Source organism: Populus euphratica, unplaced genomic scaffold (assembly GCF_000495115.2).
Source record: "Populus euphratica unplaced genomic scaffold, PopEup_1.0 scaffold158.1, whole genome shotgun sequence".
Classification (NCBI taxonomy): Eukaryota; Viridiplantae; Streptophyta; class Magnoliopsida; order Malpighiales; family Salicaceae; genus Populus; species Populus euphratica.
Genome location: NW_011499913.1, coordinates 249,418 through 268,330, shown reverse-complemented (window position 1 = coordinate 268,330; position 18,913 = coordinate 249,418). Strand labels below are relative to the sequence as shown.

The 18,913-nt window shown below is 37.1% G+C and overlaps 2 protein-coding genes across 2 annotated transcripts; both read left to right on the top strand.

Moving 5' to 3' along the window:
* Positions 1–3,937: 3,937 nt before the first annotated feature.
* Positions 3,938–8,880, top strand: LOC105134181 (probable linoleate 9S-lipoxygenase 5). The gene is made up of 8 exons (XM_011038497.1): positions 3,938–4,239; positions 5,675–5,964; positions 6,043–6,283; positions 6,383–6,724; positions 6,820–6,905; positions 6,989–7,096; positions 7,230–7,798; positions 7,978–8,880. The coding sequence occupies exons 1-8, from the start codon at positions 4,029–4,031 to the stop codon at positions 8,729–8,731; spliced, it is 2,601 nt and encodes an 866-aa protein (XP_011036799.1). The 5' UTR covers positions 3,938–4,028; the 3' UTR covers positions 8,732–8,880.
* A 1,331-nt stretch (positions 8,881–10,211) lies between these two features.
* LOC105134182 (probable linoleate 9S-lipoxygenase 5) lies at positions 10,212–16,872 on the top strand. Its single transcript, XM_011038499.1, has 9 exons — positions 10,212–10,638; positions 13,476–13,765; positions 13,844–14,084; positions 14,207–14,548; positions 14,646–14,731; positions 14,852–14,959; positions 15,090–15,394; positions 15,485–15,748; positions 15,937–16,872. Exons 1-9 carry the CDS (start codon positions 10,437–10,439, stop codon positions 16,688–16,690), a joined length of 2,592 nt encoding a protein of 863 aa, XP_011036801.1. The 5' UTR covers positions 10,212–10,436; the 3' UTR covers positions 16,691–16,872.
* The last annotated feature ends 2,041 nt before the right edge of the window (positions 16,873–18,913 follow it).

The following is an 18,913-nucleotide window of genomic DNA, read 5'->3' as shown; positions in this document are numbered from 1 at the left end:
TTATTTTCATACAAAGAAATATCATTCTCCTATAGTTTGTACAATGCTATGTCATGTCATGTTTAATGCTATGGTTGATCCTTTTCTGCTTGGTGGTGTTCTTCGTTTGTGTCATTCTCCTTTGTTCCGAGTTGAATCATCAAGCTTTAGTTCATGCTGTTTTCTGGATTCTTTGTTATTAAGACGAATTCATCAGGATTCAGTTGATTAACCCGCAAGGAAGTAATTATGATCAGGTCAATAGTTTAGTCTCAAAATGAGACCGCTTGTGTTGAATTCTCTACAGCTAAATGACCATCTTAAGATACGGCATTCTGGAGCCAACTCATCAATCAATCTAGATGTAGATGGCTTCGAAGTGTTCTTCTTTCCTGGTAAAAGTTTTGGATAAGAAAAAAACTTACGGGTTTTGAATGACGAAAGGTCCATGGATTCAAGAACAAGGAATTCTAAGATATACGTCGAGAGAATTGTATGCATCTCATACAGCAGCAGACTAGACCCATATTGACCAGGACCAGCCTCTCTTTTCCACGAACCCTTCAAGGTGCCTAAATCGAAGACTTGAAGACTCAAAATCACAGTTTGATTGGCTTGGTGATTTGCAAGTTGGATTTGGAAAGTATCCCAAGCTGCCTGCCCCATGTCTCCTACCAAAAGCCAAAATATAGTGAAATTGAAAGATACAACTTGCAATAACTCATCAAAAGAAACAGTGCAATTAAGAATCGCAAGTGGGAACAGCTTTTAATTCATTATTTACGTGTTCGCACATCTCCATGTTAACACAACTTGATTGCTATCCACAAATTGTCATTAAAATTATTTGTCATTTGCAAGAAGGTGCTCCTTCTATAATCATATTTGTTAAATCTCTTCGTGTCAATCCCAAGATTTTTTTTTAAATGAAATGAAATCATTTTAATAAAAATATTAATTCAAATTAACCCAAGATTTTATAGAATTATCTAAGAACACATACTTTCATACGTACAGATGGATCCTTCAGTTGAGTTCTAAGAAGTCATCTGGACAACGTAATATTATATCTGAGCATAAAGTTTTGATTTTCCTTTTCTGTTCTGTTTTTTTTGGAAAATAAGTACTGTTCAATTTTGGACACTTGTGTTTGTGAAACTTGTCAAGCTTATTTATAAAATAAGGTGTTGGTATAATTATACTTCATTGTCTTGAACAAAATGATTTGTCACAATTCAATGAACCAAATTGAGCTGGATTGGTATGCCTTCCATATGATGTCATGGGAATTTCAATTCGCATGGTTTAATACAAGTGGCTGGATAAACAACTGCAATTTACAACGTTAATTTCTTTGTCCGATAATTTCTTTTAAATTAATTTGATTTTTCTTCTGTTATTTTCATCATCTTATCCAATAAATCATCCTCACAAGTTCCATATAATTTATAATCAAAACGATTAAAATATCATTTTTCATATAACTTCATGATTTTAGTTTTATTGATATGATATAGTCTTTAATGCTATAAATAAAATAGAAATTAATTATCCAAATGAAAAGCATAGAAGCTGCAGCATATCAAACGACCTCGAATATATCTACAATAATTGGTGGGAATGACCCAGCATTTATTGCTAGAAGAGCGAGCGATCTGCTAATTCTACAAGCACAGGCTACCATGGAAGCTGTTTCAAATCAAATTTCCAATCAAAGTTTGGTGAATGAATTAAGCTTGCGTGAAAGATGCCGTTGTTGATTTTTCTATTTTATTTGTGTTTATGATTCTTTTACGTATATGGTTTGGTAGACTTAACTAGCTATTACGTGAGTGAACGCAAACATGCATGCATATAGAAATTACGTGACACATATATTTACCTTACCATAGGATTAGAAATTATGTATTTCACAAAATGAAATAATATAATGTAATTCTCATGAAAAAAAATAAAACATGATTTAATCTTGAGGAGTGTAGCTTAATTAATTAAATTTTAAATTTATTTTTTAGTTATCATAAACTTGACTTTCATAAATTAAAAACTTAAAAACTTATATAGATATTAACTTTAACATATCAAGGAACTAATCAAGATATTTACCAGGCTTAGATACTCACAATTATAAAAAAAATAATAATAAAAACTTAATTTTAATTTCACCAATGAAACATGTCGTGTTTTCTTGTTATGTAATAAATAAATAAATTAGATTCGTTGAAACTGGAAAGAAATCATAAGCTACTGTGCAGAAAAAATAATTAATAAATGCATTCCAAGCTGGAGATATGGAAAAGGAAAACAGGAATTCAATTCAACTGGTTCTGCATTTGGATCAGGATGAAGAATGCTTTTCTTCGAGAGAATTTCTCAACATTGTTGTTTTATTTCAAGTTTTACAAGCTATTAGAATACATAGTAATCTCTTGGTTTCTTCCAAAAGCAGCCATGGATATGGTCCTTAATTATATAAAACGTGAAAAGCATACATAAAATTGCTCCTCTTATTTTATGTTGGTGAACCACACCAATACACGTAAAAAGAAGGATAAAAAACTGGAATCCTGCATGAATTCCAAAAGGGCTGCTCTGCAACCCACCAGGATCCCTACCAATATCCTTCATGCAACTTGGACCAAATTAACATTGTGAGAAGCATAGCTATTAACCTATTAATCTTGATTAAGCGGTTCATCCAGTGCAAAATAACCCCAAATATTATTAAAAAAAAATCAATGAATTATGATACATTCGACGATTTCAAATCAACAAGAATTTTTAACTAGATCACATCGAATAAACTTCACTCAATTTTTTGTTTTTTTTTTTTGGTGAAACTCAGTCTTCTCTTTAATGGGGTTGATAAAAAAAATAATATATGGTGATTAAAAAAATAATATAAAAAAACAATATTGTTATGTGGTAAAATAAAGCGACAAGAAAGTGGTGGGGAAGAGAGGGATGGGTGTCACAATTATAAACCATCAAGAAGTCAAACTAAGCATGTTGAAAATGTCGTACGGGGCACCACCACAATGCGGGGTTCCAATTTGGCCACCTCTCTTTGTGGATAAGATCAATGGAGCTACCATGAAGTACCATGATGGTGTGCGACGCAGTCCCCTTTGTAAAATACCTTGGACTTCTTCTAATTTGCCTCATAAAATGTTTAGGATATTGATTTTGTTTTTAGAAATGTAGATATGAAGGTTTTATTTATAAAATGTTCTGGTGGTAGCTTTAATTATAAGAGGAAAAAAAGAAGAGGATGTTGATCATATTTTTTTATTAATTAAAAAATAAATTACTACAAAAAGTAATAGTCAAAATGTGTCATAATCAACTATAAATGATTCACATTAAAACTAAGAATTTATGGGGATTTTAGTTTTTATATAATAAAATAAATTATTTATCTGATTTGAAATAAGATATTAATTTTTTTAAAAAAAATTATTTTGGAGTTTCCCACCTAAAATCTGAATTTTAATAATTAATATGGAGAAAATCTAGAATTTCTTGATTTTTTATGATAATTGAAGCCGCCTCTACGATTTGTCACTTGGCTGCTCCCTTCAACAATTGAACAACGACCCTTTTTTTTTTTAAAAAAAAAGAATTCTCCATTGAAATTATTTTTTATGTTCCCTCAAATCAAATTGGATTTGATGCACATAATGTAATTTAATATAATTGAAATCTTCAAAATAAAAAAGTCCATGTGGGTGCGTGTGGAGTACAAGTCCTTGGAAGAAGTAGGTCACTCTCTCTTTGAAGAAACACGCACTAAATCTATCAGAAGACTAGCAATAGGGTAGCTAAATTATTAAATGAAGAAGAAGACTTTTATAAAAGTGATTTTCATTTCCTTTTTAAAAAGCAAGTGAACAGAACCTGCAATGAAGTTTCCACATGCGTATGTTTCGCTATAAATACCACCACACAATCATACCTTCCTCTCACAATAATTCCTAACACAAGCAATTGTCTTTATATTCTTTGTTTACGCCAAGAGACGAAGCAAGCAAGAAAAAGAGAGCAGAAGAATGTTTCATAGCATTATTGATGCCATTACAGGTGATCATAGTAATGGGACTAAAAAGATGGTGAAGAAAATCAAAGGGACTGTTGTGCTGATGAAGAAAAATGTTCTGGACTTCAATGATTTCAACGCATCAGTTCTTGATCGTGTTCATGAGTTGTTAGGCCACGGAGTCTCTCTGCAACTCGTTAGCGCTGTTAACAGCGATCCCTCTGGTGAGTCGTTGATATGTATTTCTTTATTTTGTTGCTCTTTCAACCTCGAAAACCATTTTTTGTGGGATAATTTGAGCCTGAACCTCTTCGGGAGCCATCTTCTAAGGCTTCATTCTCTATAGTTTACTAGTATCCATGCATGGACGTGCTTCACCTTGGATGAAGTAAAGCAAGCAAAATTGTAGCGTATCAAGGAAATAAGATAAGAGGAACCAAGGTCATGTTCATGATCTGCATGTTAAAGAGTCATCAATTAATTAGTTCTTAATGACTTGATTAGGAATGAATCAACACTTTTTAATATATTGTTTGTGCTTGAAAAAAGTAGAAACTCGTGCAAAAACACCACAGGGAGCAGACAAGTTGATTTGGTAAGGCACGGAACCCACTACTGCTACTTTTTGGACATGCATGGATGATCACGTCGAGGACTAAGGGCATAAAGATTCTGACGTTATTTATACCTAAATGCACTGTGCTAGGAGTAAATTTCAAAATCGAAATGAGGCCAAACCTCGTGCCTGAATCATGTCGAGGACTAAGGGCATAAGGATTCTGACGTTATTTATAACTGAATGCACTGTGCTTGGAGTAGATTTCAATAATCTAAATTTCTTTCTGAATCGTGCCTGAAGCCTGAGTCAAATATTACAGCTATATATATTTTACCCATTCCCCTTCATCTCTCTATATGCGTTGAAATATATGTTATCCTTATTGTTTTTGTATAATTCCTGGACCTGCTATTATTTTTATATTGTCAACATGATCATATTTATTCATAGGTTCACCCATTCCACCTAAGCTTTTTCTTTAGTACATCCTCGTGCATATAGTTTATTACACCTTGTGTCAGACAAGAAATGGAAGTGATTAAAATATTGGTAAATGGAGCCGTTTGAGGCTTCTGGATCTGGAGAACAAAAAAGTTGACTCCTTTATAAATCATAATTAGATATAATTGCCTTTGTAGTAGATGGGGTATAAGGCTTATCGAGGGACTTGATTGGCTGCTCTTAATTGTAGAATTATAGGTTGATTTAATTATGAAGTAAGGGATTACTCTATTAACTAGTTCTTAACCCGAAGAGAAACCTCATGTTTTTTTTATTAATCAAGATAAGGTAAAAATATTATTTTCGATACATGGACATTTGCAGATGCCATGTAGTATTTGTCGTCTCATCCAACCCCATGCATCATTTGATAGTGATTTTGACAAGCATAAATTCACCAACCTTTCAACAAACCGCATGCCACAACCTACCTCGAAACGAAATTTCAATGAAAGTGAGATATTTTGTGTTGCATGACTCTATATATCCCACCATAATTGTCACGTCATTTGTAATTATAATAACAGTAAATGGACCTGCAATTTCCTGAGAATATTCTGTAATTAGCTATCTAAAGTGGATTTTGGTGCCTTTTGTAGAGAATGATTTGAAAGGGAAGCTAGGAGAGCCTGCATATTTGGAAGAATGGATTACTACCATCACTTCCTTAACCGCCGGCGAGTCGGCTTTCAAGGTCACCTTTGACTGGGATGAGGAGATTGGAGTTCCAGGGGCATTTCTGATAAGAAACAATCATCACAGTGAATTCTACCTCAAGACTGTCACACTTGAAGATGTTCCTGGCCAAGGCCGAGTCCACTTTGTTTGCAACTCGTGGGTGTATCCTACGAAGCGTTACAATTATGATCGTGTTTTCTTCACTAACCAGGTAATTATGCAACCATAGCAAGCTGAAGATAGTTGTAAATGTTTTCCTGAGCTAACAAATCCTGATACATTTGTATAGAATTATCTGCCTCACGAGACACCTGCACCGCTACGTAAATACAGGGAAGAAGAACTGGTTAAATTGAGAGGAGATGGAAAAGGAGAGCTTAAGGAATGGGACCGCGTTTACGACTATGCTTACTACAATGATTTGGGAGATCCTGACAAGGGTGCAAAGTATGCCCGCCCTGTTCTTGGTGGATCTTCTGAGTACCCTTATCCTCGTAGGGGCAGAACTGGCCGAGCACCAACAAAATCAGGTCATTACCTGTTGAGCGTCATCTCGCATTCATGTTATCATCAATGGTTTGTGATTTTATTTTTTGTTCACATTCTTACAATTTCCGTGATCTAAACAGATCCCAACACTGAGAGCAGGCAGCCACTTCTCATGAGCTTAGACATATATGTTCCAAGAGATGAACGATTCGGTCACCTGAAGATGGCTGACTTCCTTGCTTATGCACTGAAATCCGTCGCTCAGTTTATTAGGCCTGAACTGGAAGCTTTATGTGACAGCACCCCTAATGAGTTTGACTCCTTTGATGATGTACTGGATCTCTATGAGGGAGGGATTAAGCTGCCTGATGGTCCCCTACTAGAAAATCTTAAGAAAAACATTCCCGTGGAGATGCTCAAGGAAATTATTCGAACTGATGGAGAAGGCCTTTTCAGATTTCCAAAGCCTCAAGTGATTCAAGGTTTGAACTAAGGCATTTAACTCTATGCTTGTGCTGTTCTTAGACTGTCACTTCCTCTTTTTCAGCAACTTAATTGTGATCTATTAATTATACAGAGAGCAATTCTGCTTGGAGGACGGATGAAGAATTCGGTAGAGAAATGCTGTCTGGAGTAAACCCTGTTATCATCCGTCGTCTTGAGGTACACTAATGCTGCAACAAGTTTTTCTTTCTGCAAAATTTATATTTTTTGTTTTTCTTGTGTCTAAGAACAAATTATTGCAGGAATTCCCTCCCAAAAGCAAGCTAGACAGCAAACTTTATGGTGATCAAAACAGCACCATAACTGAGGAGCATATCAAGGATAGTCTGGATGGACTGTCCATAGATGAGGTAAGCTATCTCTTGATTGGTTTCTTCGACAATTATGTTTAGAATCGGATCTGTGAACGCTTCACGGATGTAATTGATGAATTTGATCTTCCCTAAAGACATGTTGTAGCTGAGACACTTTGCTTTTGAATAGGCGATCAAGAAGAACAGGATGTTCATATTAGATCACCATGATGCATTGATGCCATACCTGCGGAGGATAAACACTACTACCACGAAGACTTATGCATCAAGGACCCTGCTTTTCTTGAAAGATGATGGGACTTTGAAGCCTCTTGTAATTGAGTTAAGCTTGCCCCATGAAGAAGGAGATGAATTTGGAGCCATTAGCAAAGTCTACACCCCAGCTGAACATGGTGTTGAAGGCTCCATTTGGGAGCTGGCTAAAGCTTACGTGGCTGTAAACGACTCTGGTTACCATCAGCTTATTAGCCATTTCTTGAACACTCATGCTGTGAGTGAGCCATTTGTGATTGCAACAAATAGACAACTCAGCGTGCTTCACCCAATCTATAAACTTTTGGAACCTCATTTCCGTGACACAATGAACATCAATGCGCTCGCTAGGCAGACGCTCATCAATGCCGGTGGAATCCTGGAATCAACAGTTTATCCTGCAAAGTATGCCATGGAAATGTCATCAGTGATTTACAAAAACTGGAATTTCACAGAGCAGGCACTTCCTGAAGACCTAAAGAAGAGGTAAACCTTGCTTTACTCGTAAAAGCTAATTTATATTCGTTCATAATTAATTTGCTAGAATCTTAGAACTTGAAATTAAAAAAAAAAAACAGAGAAATGCGTTGGGAACTTAGACTTCGGTTAAGTCTGTGATAATGCTGTATTTCATTTCAATGACATGTGCTACCTTGTTTACTCAGAGGAGTGGCAGTTGAGGATCCAAAGTCTCCACATGGCGTTCGCCTACTGATAGAAGACTATCCATATGCTGTTGATGGGCTAGAGATATGGTCAGCAATCAAAGAATGGGTCAGAGACTATTGCTCTTTCTACTACAAGAATGATGAGATGATTCAAAAGGATTCTGAACTACAATCATGGTGGAAGGAAGTGAGAGAGGAAGGGCACGGTGACCTGAAAGATGCAACCTGGTGGCCTAAGATGCAGACTCGTGAAGAGCTAATAGACTCCTGCACCATAATCATATGGGTGGCATCAGCCCTCCATGCAGCTGTCAATTTTGGTCAGTACCCTTACGCAGGCTACCTTCCCAATCGTCCAACCGTAAGCCGAAGGTTCATGCCCGAGGAAGGCTCTCCTGAGTATGAGGAGCTCAAGTCGAACCCTGATAAGGTTTTCTTGAAAACAATCACTGCACAGTTGCAAACACTTCTTGGAATTTCCCTCATAGAAATTCTGTCAAGACATTCCTCAGATGAGGTGTATCTTGGACAGAGAGACACTCATGAATGGACAGCAGACAAAAAACCATTAGAGGCGTTTGAGAGATTTGGAAAGAAACTGGCAGAAATTGAGGACAAAATGTTTGACATGAACAAAGCTGGGAAATGGAAGAATCGTGTCGGTCCAGTCGAGGTGCCATACACTTTGTTGGTTCCTACCAGTGAAGGTGGACTCACCGGAAGGGGAATTCCTAACAGCGTCTCAATCTAAATCTTCTCCATCAGGCTATTTATTCTATTCTTACTCATTTGTCGGTATGAAAGCAGTAACTGATTCTTGTTAGCATCTAAGGCACATATCTCCTGATGTAATAAACTCCATAAATAATGCAGAATAAAATTTGTTCTTTTTTGTCATTTGATTGGAGTTGAATTTACTTAAACAATAACATCGTACTTGCTGATAGGCTAATTAGCTGACCAAGCAGAGTTTAAAGAGAACTTCCATTTCTTGATTTAAGCGCTCGAAATGACACATTTTCTCTTCCTAAGGCAGGAACTACAATTAGAAGTGGATAATTTCCTATGTGATGATGAAAACTTGTCCTTGTTACTGTTCTAACATTTTTCCATAGCTTAACCTGTTAGGTAGACTCCATTGCAAAGGAGACTCTTGAAATCAGATCCCCCCCTCCTTAAACTTGTTGAATGATGCATGAAATGCATGGACACTTGTTCTCTTCAGAAGGCCTTGTAAGGCCTGCTTGCATTTTTATCAGCAGAAGCAGAAGGTACTGAACAACATACCTTTACTCAATTATAAATGTTCTGACCTAGTACATCCCAGTCCTTTCCCTTCCAGGCTAGCCTGGGGAAGGGAGAAATTTTACAGTCTGAACTTCCTATCACATTAACTTACTCCTGAGGAAACGTTTCAGGTGTGCTTGTAGTTTTATCAAGAAGCAGCTACTTCTGAGTTGCTTTCTATGCTATTAATTTGCTCTTGATAAGAACCAACATTTCCTTATTACTGTACTTATCACTTAGGGTTCATACCATTAGGACTAACAGGAGCTAGACATATATTTTCTTTACGTTCAATTCATCATTTACAGAAGTAAATATTAATTTTATTTCCTGCAACATAAGCGAGTTGCTAAAGTTTCTTCAGAATTTGTAAAAACTTTCTTCAGCATCATACTTTTTAATGGAGTTCTCCCTCTCCCTTTCTTCTTTGTAAGTTGTGAACGGATTTTTGTGTGTGAGAGTACATTCATAATGGAAACCATTGATCCTTTTTTAATGCAGTAAATAGTCTTCTACATATTAATTTTGTTCTTTCCTCTAACTCGCGTAATCTGACTAGGTCGACATAAGCCTATCTCAAGCCAGTTTTTGTTTTCTATATATATTTAGCACCGCCAATCCATGACCCGAGCTTCGAGCTTAATGTGACGATAACTAGGCATAAAAGAAGTAAATAATGGCAAGCAAGTCTTAGTCCACTCACATATTAAAGTCTGATTCGGAGCTGTGTGAACCTCCTCTGTCTAAATTTGTCCTTGATTGCTTCCTTCATTAATTGTCTCAATGCAGGGTCTTCAAATCAAATTGAATTTGATATAATGAAAATTATCATATTTGATATCTTCAAAATAAAAAAATAAAAAAGCACATGTCATACATGTGGACTTGTAGAGTGCCTGTCCTTGTAAGGAGTAGGCCAGTCTTCCCGAGTCCAGTAAAAAGTAAAAAGACTAGCAACAGGGCAAATTCAACATGAAAGAGAGACTTCAACAAAACTCATCTTTTTCTAGGAAATGCAATGTGGGAAATGAAGTTTCCTAGTCTTTACCACGTATATATTCTCTCTCTATAAAGACCTTCTCCACTCACCTTAGGTGGCATCACAAGCCAAGCTTTAGTAGATTCTTTTGGTAGCCCAATAAGAGAGCAACCAGGCAAGAGGGAAAGAAATGTTTCAGAACATTGTTAATGCTATCGCATCATGCTGTACAGTGGATAGTAAGATGAAGATCAAAGGCACTGTTGTGTTGATGAAGAAGAATGTCTTAGAATTCAATGACTTTCATGCTTCGGTCCTTGATCGCGGCCATGAGTTGTTAGGCCAAGGAGTCTCCCTGCAAGTCATTGGCGCTGCCAAAAGTGACCCTCCAGGTATATATACAACAGTTCTTTCATCATTTTGTTGCTGATTCAGTACTTCATGCCTTTTCAATCCCATGATGTTTTTCTTTTATTGCTCGATGAAGTTCATTAAGAACACCTAGAGGGCTAGAATAAGCACCCAAGAGAGGAAATTCATACAAAAAGCCAAAGGGGAGAGAGTATAAGCCAAAGAGCAAGACAAGCTAGACATACATGAAAAACACAAGAAAAACCTTATCCTGCTCCCAAGATCAGGATATCATCATGAGAGGCGGCAGTCCATAAACAAAAGAAAAAGGATATAAGCTGCAAATCATGGCTCCTTTTGCCACAAGCCAGCTGAGCTTTATACAGATAATGAATAGGTCCAGGGGCTGTAGAGCCAGAAGCCTGAACAACAAAACCTAGCTACCAGGCACCCCAAAAGACCACTCAACACCGATCAGCAGCAGATTAGTATCCACATGGGGCACAATCAAATAAATTTGCAGCAGAAAATTAAAGTTGGGAGGCTGGGGAAACCAGTAAATTTGCTAGTGGGGAGAACAAAGAATTTTAAATTAGCAGGTTTAAACCCAATAGTGACAAGATTATTAATTTATGCTTGATCCTCCATAGTTGACCATTTCCCATGTGTGGTTTATAGTCTTCCTTTCACACGTATATGCACCGTTAGAATCACTGTTATTAAAACTTGACCCGTACGGTCACTCTGTACAAGGCTGTGTCTTGAGTCGGAGAATTTAACCTTATCCTGTTACAGTGACCTGCTCCAAGACCCGTTTCATCAGTTAGAGCAATTTAATTTTTATTAATTTATGGTAAAATATAATATAAATTATATTTTAAAATTTTATTTAACTGTTTAAATTGAGTTTGAACATGATATCGGGCTGACTCCCATCATAACTATAGACCAGCTCAGGTAGGGTGGGACACCTATCAGGAGGAGCCGGGCCGGGTATAATGTACATGGTTAGAAGTAAAGCAAGAAAAAATGTAGCTTTTTCATGGAAGTCCGATGAAAGGAACCAAGTATGAGTTCATTTTCTGCTTTATTGTTGCAGTGCTCATTGATTCGTTAGTGCTGGATCATCACTTCTTTGTTGTGCTTGAAGAAGCATGAGACCCACTCCTGCTACTTTTTCATGTTCATGCATACATCATGGTAGGGCCTGGGAACATTAAAGCTGTGACAGCTCTTCATAGTCACTGCTTGTTACTTTGTGAGAGCGCATGAAACAAATTTGAAGGCACAAATTGTTTTTTCCTATGATATTTTTGCCTGTCATAGTTTATAAGAAAACATTAAATACACATGGAGGATATTTTTGCCCGTCATAGCTTTTAGAAAAAAAAGGATATTTTTGCCTGTCATAGTTTATAGGAAAACGTTAAATATATAAGGAGTCAATTGCTGGGGATCTCGAGTTGGACATGTTTTTTTTATGATTTTTGTATTTGTGTTTGGAAAGTATTTAAAAAAAATTATTTTTTTTAATTTTTTATTTCAAATTAATATTTTTTTTAATTTTTAGCACTATATCAAAAATAATTTTTTAAAAATAAAAAAAATATTATTTTAATATATTTTTAAGTGAAAAATACTTAAAAAAATATAATTATAATTCCAAACAAGCTCTAAGTAATCACTTGATTATTTCTCTGAAAATATGTTCATAATATAAAAAAATTCCTCAAACTTAGTATCAATTTTGCACTTAAATTATTTTTTATATCAAAATTTACCCCTAAAACTATTTTAATTTCTCAATTATAACTTTTATAAGAATTATGTAATGGAAAGCATTAAATTTTCAAAAGATGTCATGTTTTTACAAAAGAAAAGTACAATTTTGATTGGAAACGAGGATGGAATGTCTTCAAAGTAGACAGAAACCCTTAATTGAAAATTCCTGAAAGTTTAAGAGTAAAATCGATACAAAAACTGTTTTTTTAATGATAAATTTGAGATTTTCTTTATAGTTGGGGGGGGGCCATTTGTGAAGTTTTCCCTAGTTTGCATGGTGCCCATGATGGCCATATTTATTCCTATGTGGGCCCATTCCACCCCATGGCCTACATGCTCATGCTTATCAATTGATTTATTGGAAAACCTATGACAGGTACATAAAAATATTACTGGAGATCTCAAACAGTTAGTTAATGCAGAGATCTTGTCAGATTTTATGAGATATGGACTTGCTTTAATGTTTGTTAAAGTGGAGATAGCGAAAGTCATCTTGGTAGATGGGTCACAAGGCTGTAAGGCTGTAGAATTATCGCTTGATTTGCTGCGCTAATTCTTTATTTGTTATAACATGCTTCTTTATTGGCCATGGTTACAAAATCTAGGTATGATTTGCGGTTCAACTCGATGGCATGTGGATCTGAAGTTTAGTTCAAACCGAGATTTAGTATGAGGTGGATTTTTTAAAAACAAAAGATGTTATTCCGAGTTTTTTTTGTTTTTTTAAAATTTATAATCTAAATTAATCTATTAAATTTATAAGATTTCAGATCTGTGACCAGTTTAGATCTTAGACAACCTCAACTTGAAAATTGTTGATAGCTATAATTCAATTAGGAGGAAGTAGGTTTTGTACTTTTCGAAACAAACATTTAATAAATGGCAGTGAGGACATCTGCATGAAACGAAGTTCTTGAAGGCTTCATCTGAACTAACTGATAGGATGGACAAATTCATGAATGTTGGATCGTATATTGATCATGACTGATCAAGTTTGTAGCCCCTCGTTCGTGATTGTCACTGTAAATGGAACTGCAATTTCTCAAGAAAATTATACTGCCTGCTGGCTGATGTGGATTTCGGTGCCCCTTTGTAGAGAATGGTTTGAAAGAGAAGCTAGGAAAGCCGGCAAATTTAGAGAACTGGATTACTACCATCGACCCCTTAATCGCCGGCGAGACGGCATTTAAAGTTACATTTGATTGGGATGAGGAGATTGGAGTTCCAGTGGCACTCCTGATAAGAAATAATCATCACAGTGAATTCTACCTTAAGACTGTCACGCTAGAAGATGTACCTGGTGAGGGCCGAGTCCACTTTGTCTGCAACTCTTGGATTTACCCTGCAAAGCGTTACGATTATGATCGTGTTTTCTTCACTAACAAGGTAATTATGCAACCATAGAAAGCTGAAGGTAGCTGTAAATATTATCCTGATCTAACAAATCCTGATACGTCTGTATAGACTCACCTGCCGCAGGACTCACCTGCACCACTACGTAAATACAGGGAAGCAGAACTGGTTAAATTGAGAGGAGATGGAAAAGGAGAGCTTAAGGAATGGGACCGCGTTTACGACTATGCTTACTACAATGATTTGGGAGATCCGGACGAGGGTACGAAGTATGCCCGCCCAGTTCTTGGTGGGTCTTCTGAGTACCCTTATCCTCGTAGGGGAAGAACAGGCCGAGCAGCAACGGAATCAGGTCATTATATTGCTGAGAATCTTACAGTGAAAACAGAAGTCAGGATTTTATACTGTTTGATTGTGTTATTTATATTTCTTGTCATTTCTAAAGTTGTTCTATGATCTTATCATCATAAGCAGATCCCAACAGTGAGAGCAGGCTGCCACTTCTGACGAGCTTAAACATCTATGTTCCGAGAGATGAACGATTTGGTCACCTGAGGATGGCTGACTTCCTTGGTTATGCACTGAAACTCGTAGCTCAAGTTGTTAAACCTGGACTGGAAGGATTATTTGACAGCACCCCAAATGAGTTTGACTCTTTTGATGATGTGTTTAAAATCTATGAGGGAGGTATTGAGCTGCCTCACGGTTCCCTGGTAGATAATATTAGGGAAAAAATCCCCCTGCAGATGCTCAAGGAAATTTTCCGAACCGATGGGGAAAATCTTTTCGAATTTCCAATGCCTCAAGTGATTCAAGGTTTGAACTAAAACACTTAACCTCGCTGTTTGGACTATATTTACATACATATTCACTTATATCTCCATGGAAACTTAAGTTGTGATGTGTTATACAGGGAATAAGACTGGCTGGAGGACTGATGAAGAATTTGGCAGAGAAATGCTGGCTGGATTAAACCCTGTTGTCATTCGTCGCCTTGAGGTGCATGAAGTTTCATATTTATCTCTCTGCCGATTCAGAAGTACAGAGAAGAAATTTGGGAGTTAATGTATTTCATATCTTCTTGTTCTTTATGTCTAATAATCATTGATTGGAACGCAGGAATTCCCCCCGAAAAGCAAGCTAGACAGCGAGAAATATGGTGATCAAAATAGTAAAATAACCGAGGAGGACATAAAGAATAATCTGGAGGGACTGACCACAGATGAGGTAATGGTATCTAGATTAGTTTCTTTGACAATTCAGTTTACTATAAGATTGAGGATGCTTCGCAGATGAAACCAGTGAATTTAGTCACCCCAAACAAGCCATTGTAGCTAAAATGGTTTCTCTTGCATAGGCAATCAAGAAAAACAGGATGTTCATATTAGATCACCATGATGCACTAATGCCATACCTGAGGAAGATAAACACTCCTTCAAAAAATACTTATGCCACAAGGACTTTGCTTTTCTTGAAAGATGATGGAACTTTGAAACCACTTGCAATTGAGTTAAGCTTGCCCCATGAAGAAGGAGATGAATTTGGAGCCATTAGCAAAGTCTACACCCCTGCTGAACATGGTGTTGAAGGCCCCATTTGGCAGCTGGCTAAAGCTTACGTGGGAGTAAATGACTCCGGCTATCATCAGCTTATCAGCCACTGGTACAAAGAAAAACCATCTATCAGAAGGAAAAATATTGATGCAGTTGATTAGTTCATTTCTGTTCCTAAATTATCTTTTTTCGATAACAGGTTACATACACATGCTGCAATTGAACCATTTGTGATTGCAACAAATAGACACCTCAGTGTGCTTCATCCAATATATGAACTTTTAAAACCTCACTTCCGGGACACAATGAACATAAATGCTCTCGCTAGGCAGGTGCTCATCAATGCTGGTGGAGTCCTGGAATTAACCGTTTATCCTTCGAAGTATGCCTTGGAAATGTCAGCATCACTTTACAAAAGCTGGGATTTCACCGAGCAAGCACTTCCTGAAGATCTGAAGAAGAGGTACTACATTCTAGTTTTTTAGTAAAGGCTAATTCATAGCTGTTCATAATTTGTTGGAACTTGAAATTAAACAACATAGAGAATTTTAAGCTGATAAACACTCCAGGGACTATAGAACTTGAACTCTGATAAATGCTGTGATGATGGTTTATTATATTTCCAATGACATGCTACCTTGAATTATTCAGAGGAGTGGCAGTTGAAGATCCAAGTTCTCCACATGGTGTCCGCCTACTGATAGAAGATTACCCATATGCTGTCGATGGGCTTGAGATATGGTCCGCAATCAAAGAATGGGTCAGAGACTACTGCTCTTTCTACTACAAAACTGATGATAGAGTTCAGAAGGACCATGAAATCCAACTGTGGTGGAAGGAAGTGAGAGAGGTAGGGCATGGTGACCTAAAAGATGCACCCTGGTGGCCTAAGATGCAGACTCGTGAAGAACTAATAGACTCATGCACCATAATCATATGGGTGGCATCAGCCCTCCATGCAGCTATTAACTTTGGGCAATATCCTTTTGGAGGTTTCCTTCCGAATCGTCCAAGCATGAGCCGTAGGTTGATGCCCGAGAAAGGCTCTGCCGAGTATGAGGAGCTCAAGTCGAACCCTGATAAGGCTTTCTTAAAAACAATCACTTCCCAGTACCAAACACTTCTTGGAATTTCTCTTATAGAAATTCTGTCAAGGCATACATCAGATGAAGTGTATCTTGGGCAGCGAGACACTCTTGAATGGACCACAGACAGTAAACCGATGGAGGCCTTGGATAAATTTAGAAAGGAACTGGCAGACATTGAGAAAAGGATTTTTGATAGGAACAGAGATGATAAATTGAAGAATCGCTTTGGCCCAGTCAAGATGCCATACACTTTGTTGGTTCCTACCAGTAAAGCTGGACTCACTGGAATGGGCATTCCTAACAGTGTTTCCATCTAAATCTACTCCTGAAGACAACCCGTATCGCTTTAATATCATTTGTTGTTATGGAGGAACTTGAGTAAAAAGTTTTAGCTTTTTCAATCATTAATATCTTTATTTCCTATTAGATGCTTTGGGGCACATATGCTTGATGTAATAAGCTTCATAAATAATGCAGAGTAAAAGTTATTTAGTCCCCTGATTGGCACTGAATTAACTTAAATATTGCGCATGTTGTGATTGGCTAATTTGCAGATAGATAAGTGTTTGTGCTTCCGATGGCTTGTTTCACCAGAAGCAAATTCAAGCATGCCAAACAGAGGTTACTAGGAAATACATTTCTCGCTTCAGGAGTTCAAAATGCTGGCACACTCTCTTTCTAAGAGAGAAGCTACTAGATTAATGATTTCCTTGGGGAAAACTTGCTCTTGTTATTGCTACTATTGTGAAGAAGTGATCCTTGGAATCAGAATCGTTTCCCCCTTAACTTGATGAATGATGCACCAAAACTATCTTCTGGAAAAGCCTTTCAGAGGTACGCGAGCTTGTATTTTTGGTCACGAAGCAGACTTAAGTTCTATTTCTGAGTTGCTTGCCATGCTGTTTTATTTGCTGTTACAAAGAACCAGCATTCTGCTTAATTTTAAAGGAAATGTACTGACAAATGAGTTCCAGTCCTTCCCCTGCCAGGCCAAGTAAGATAAAAATGGGAAGGGAGAGATCTTGCTGATTGAGCCTCCTATTACAACTTATAATCTATGTTATTGTTTCCCTTCTATTTCTGTTATTGATGAAAGTCATCCCTCAAAGAGTCTGTTTTCTGCTAAATTGATCTGACGAATGGCAGACATGCTTAACTAGCTTGCTGTCTGACATGGAATTCAAAACCAGAAAACCGAGTCTCTAAGCAAACCGAAAAGAATCTGATTATGTTTCTAATAGCATAATTGAATGAAAGTTTTTTTCCTTCTTCAGTGGCAAATGTCTTCCTGAGTGTAATGTAGAACCATGACAGTGAAAGTCCGAGTAATATGAACAATCAACTAAACTTCGTCAAAATGTTTTGTGAGTAGAAATTAGAACACCATGCCTCTCAACATTGAACCATGGAAAAACATGGGACATTTAATCCTAAGTTTTTGATGCATCAGCATCCAAAAAGGTAAAGCAATACAAGATTAAAAATTACTTGTCCTTAACAAGGGGTAAAATCCGCTGAGGTCGGCAGTCGACTTCAACATTTGAGCAAGGTAAAGATGCTTCCACACATCCCATTGAAATATCATACTCGTAAGGAACTCTTATCTTTCGGCAAAGTAAAATAGATTTTGTTTCCTTGAATTCCTGAGTCTTTCACCGAGGGTGAAACAATCTGACCGAAGGCACCTATGAAAAATGCATGATTCTTCATTCTATTTAACCTGATCCACGTTTTCTTCTCCAAATCCAACTTGAGAACACTGCTTTTTCATGAGTTATATACTGATCAACACGAAAGAGCTCGCCACAAGTTTCGACCAAATACACTTCACAGCAAGATCCGCCTCTCAAACTAGAATCCTCTCCGTCAACTTCCAAATTCGAAAACGTAATGCCCCAGTTGCTAATCTTAACTAGAAGAATTTTCCGAAGTTTACATGTAAACCTCCCCATTATAAGTGCCAACGCATTATAGTGTATGTGCTAGTCCTACATCCTCAGCAATAGGAAGCAACAAGTCGTGTTTAGTCCATTCAATATCCCCAGGCGTACAAAACATAAAATAGTGGATATGATTTCGAATGATGCCAAAGAACACAGTTATGCAGTTCGGATCATCAGGAGGCATTGCGAGTAAACAACACTTGAAAGCTCGATTTTCGCGGCGGTAGTTGAATCTTTCACATAGAGATGGAACTCAACAGAAAACAATCATCTCTATTTTTATGAACTAGAACTAACCAGCCGTGCGAACATGTGGCTATCTGCATATCTTGCATCTCATGAGGAATGTTTTTAACCTGATCATAACTACCTTCTATCATGCTATACAGAGTCTGGCTTTGTCCATGCTCTCCGTGAAAGCAAACAAGCCATGGATGTGGTCCCAAGGCAGGTGGCATATGCAGCTCAGGTTGTTGCTTTTCTTCTCCTCTATTAGCTTCCATTGAACTTGACGCGGTAAAAGAAAAACCAAGCAGGTGCATTGCACCCGGATCTTTTAGCAGGTTTAGGTAACAGGCCGTAGAGATTTCTACTTTT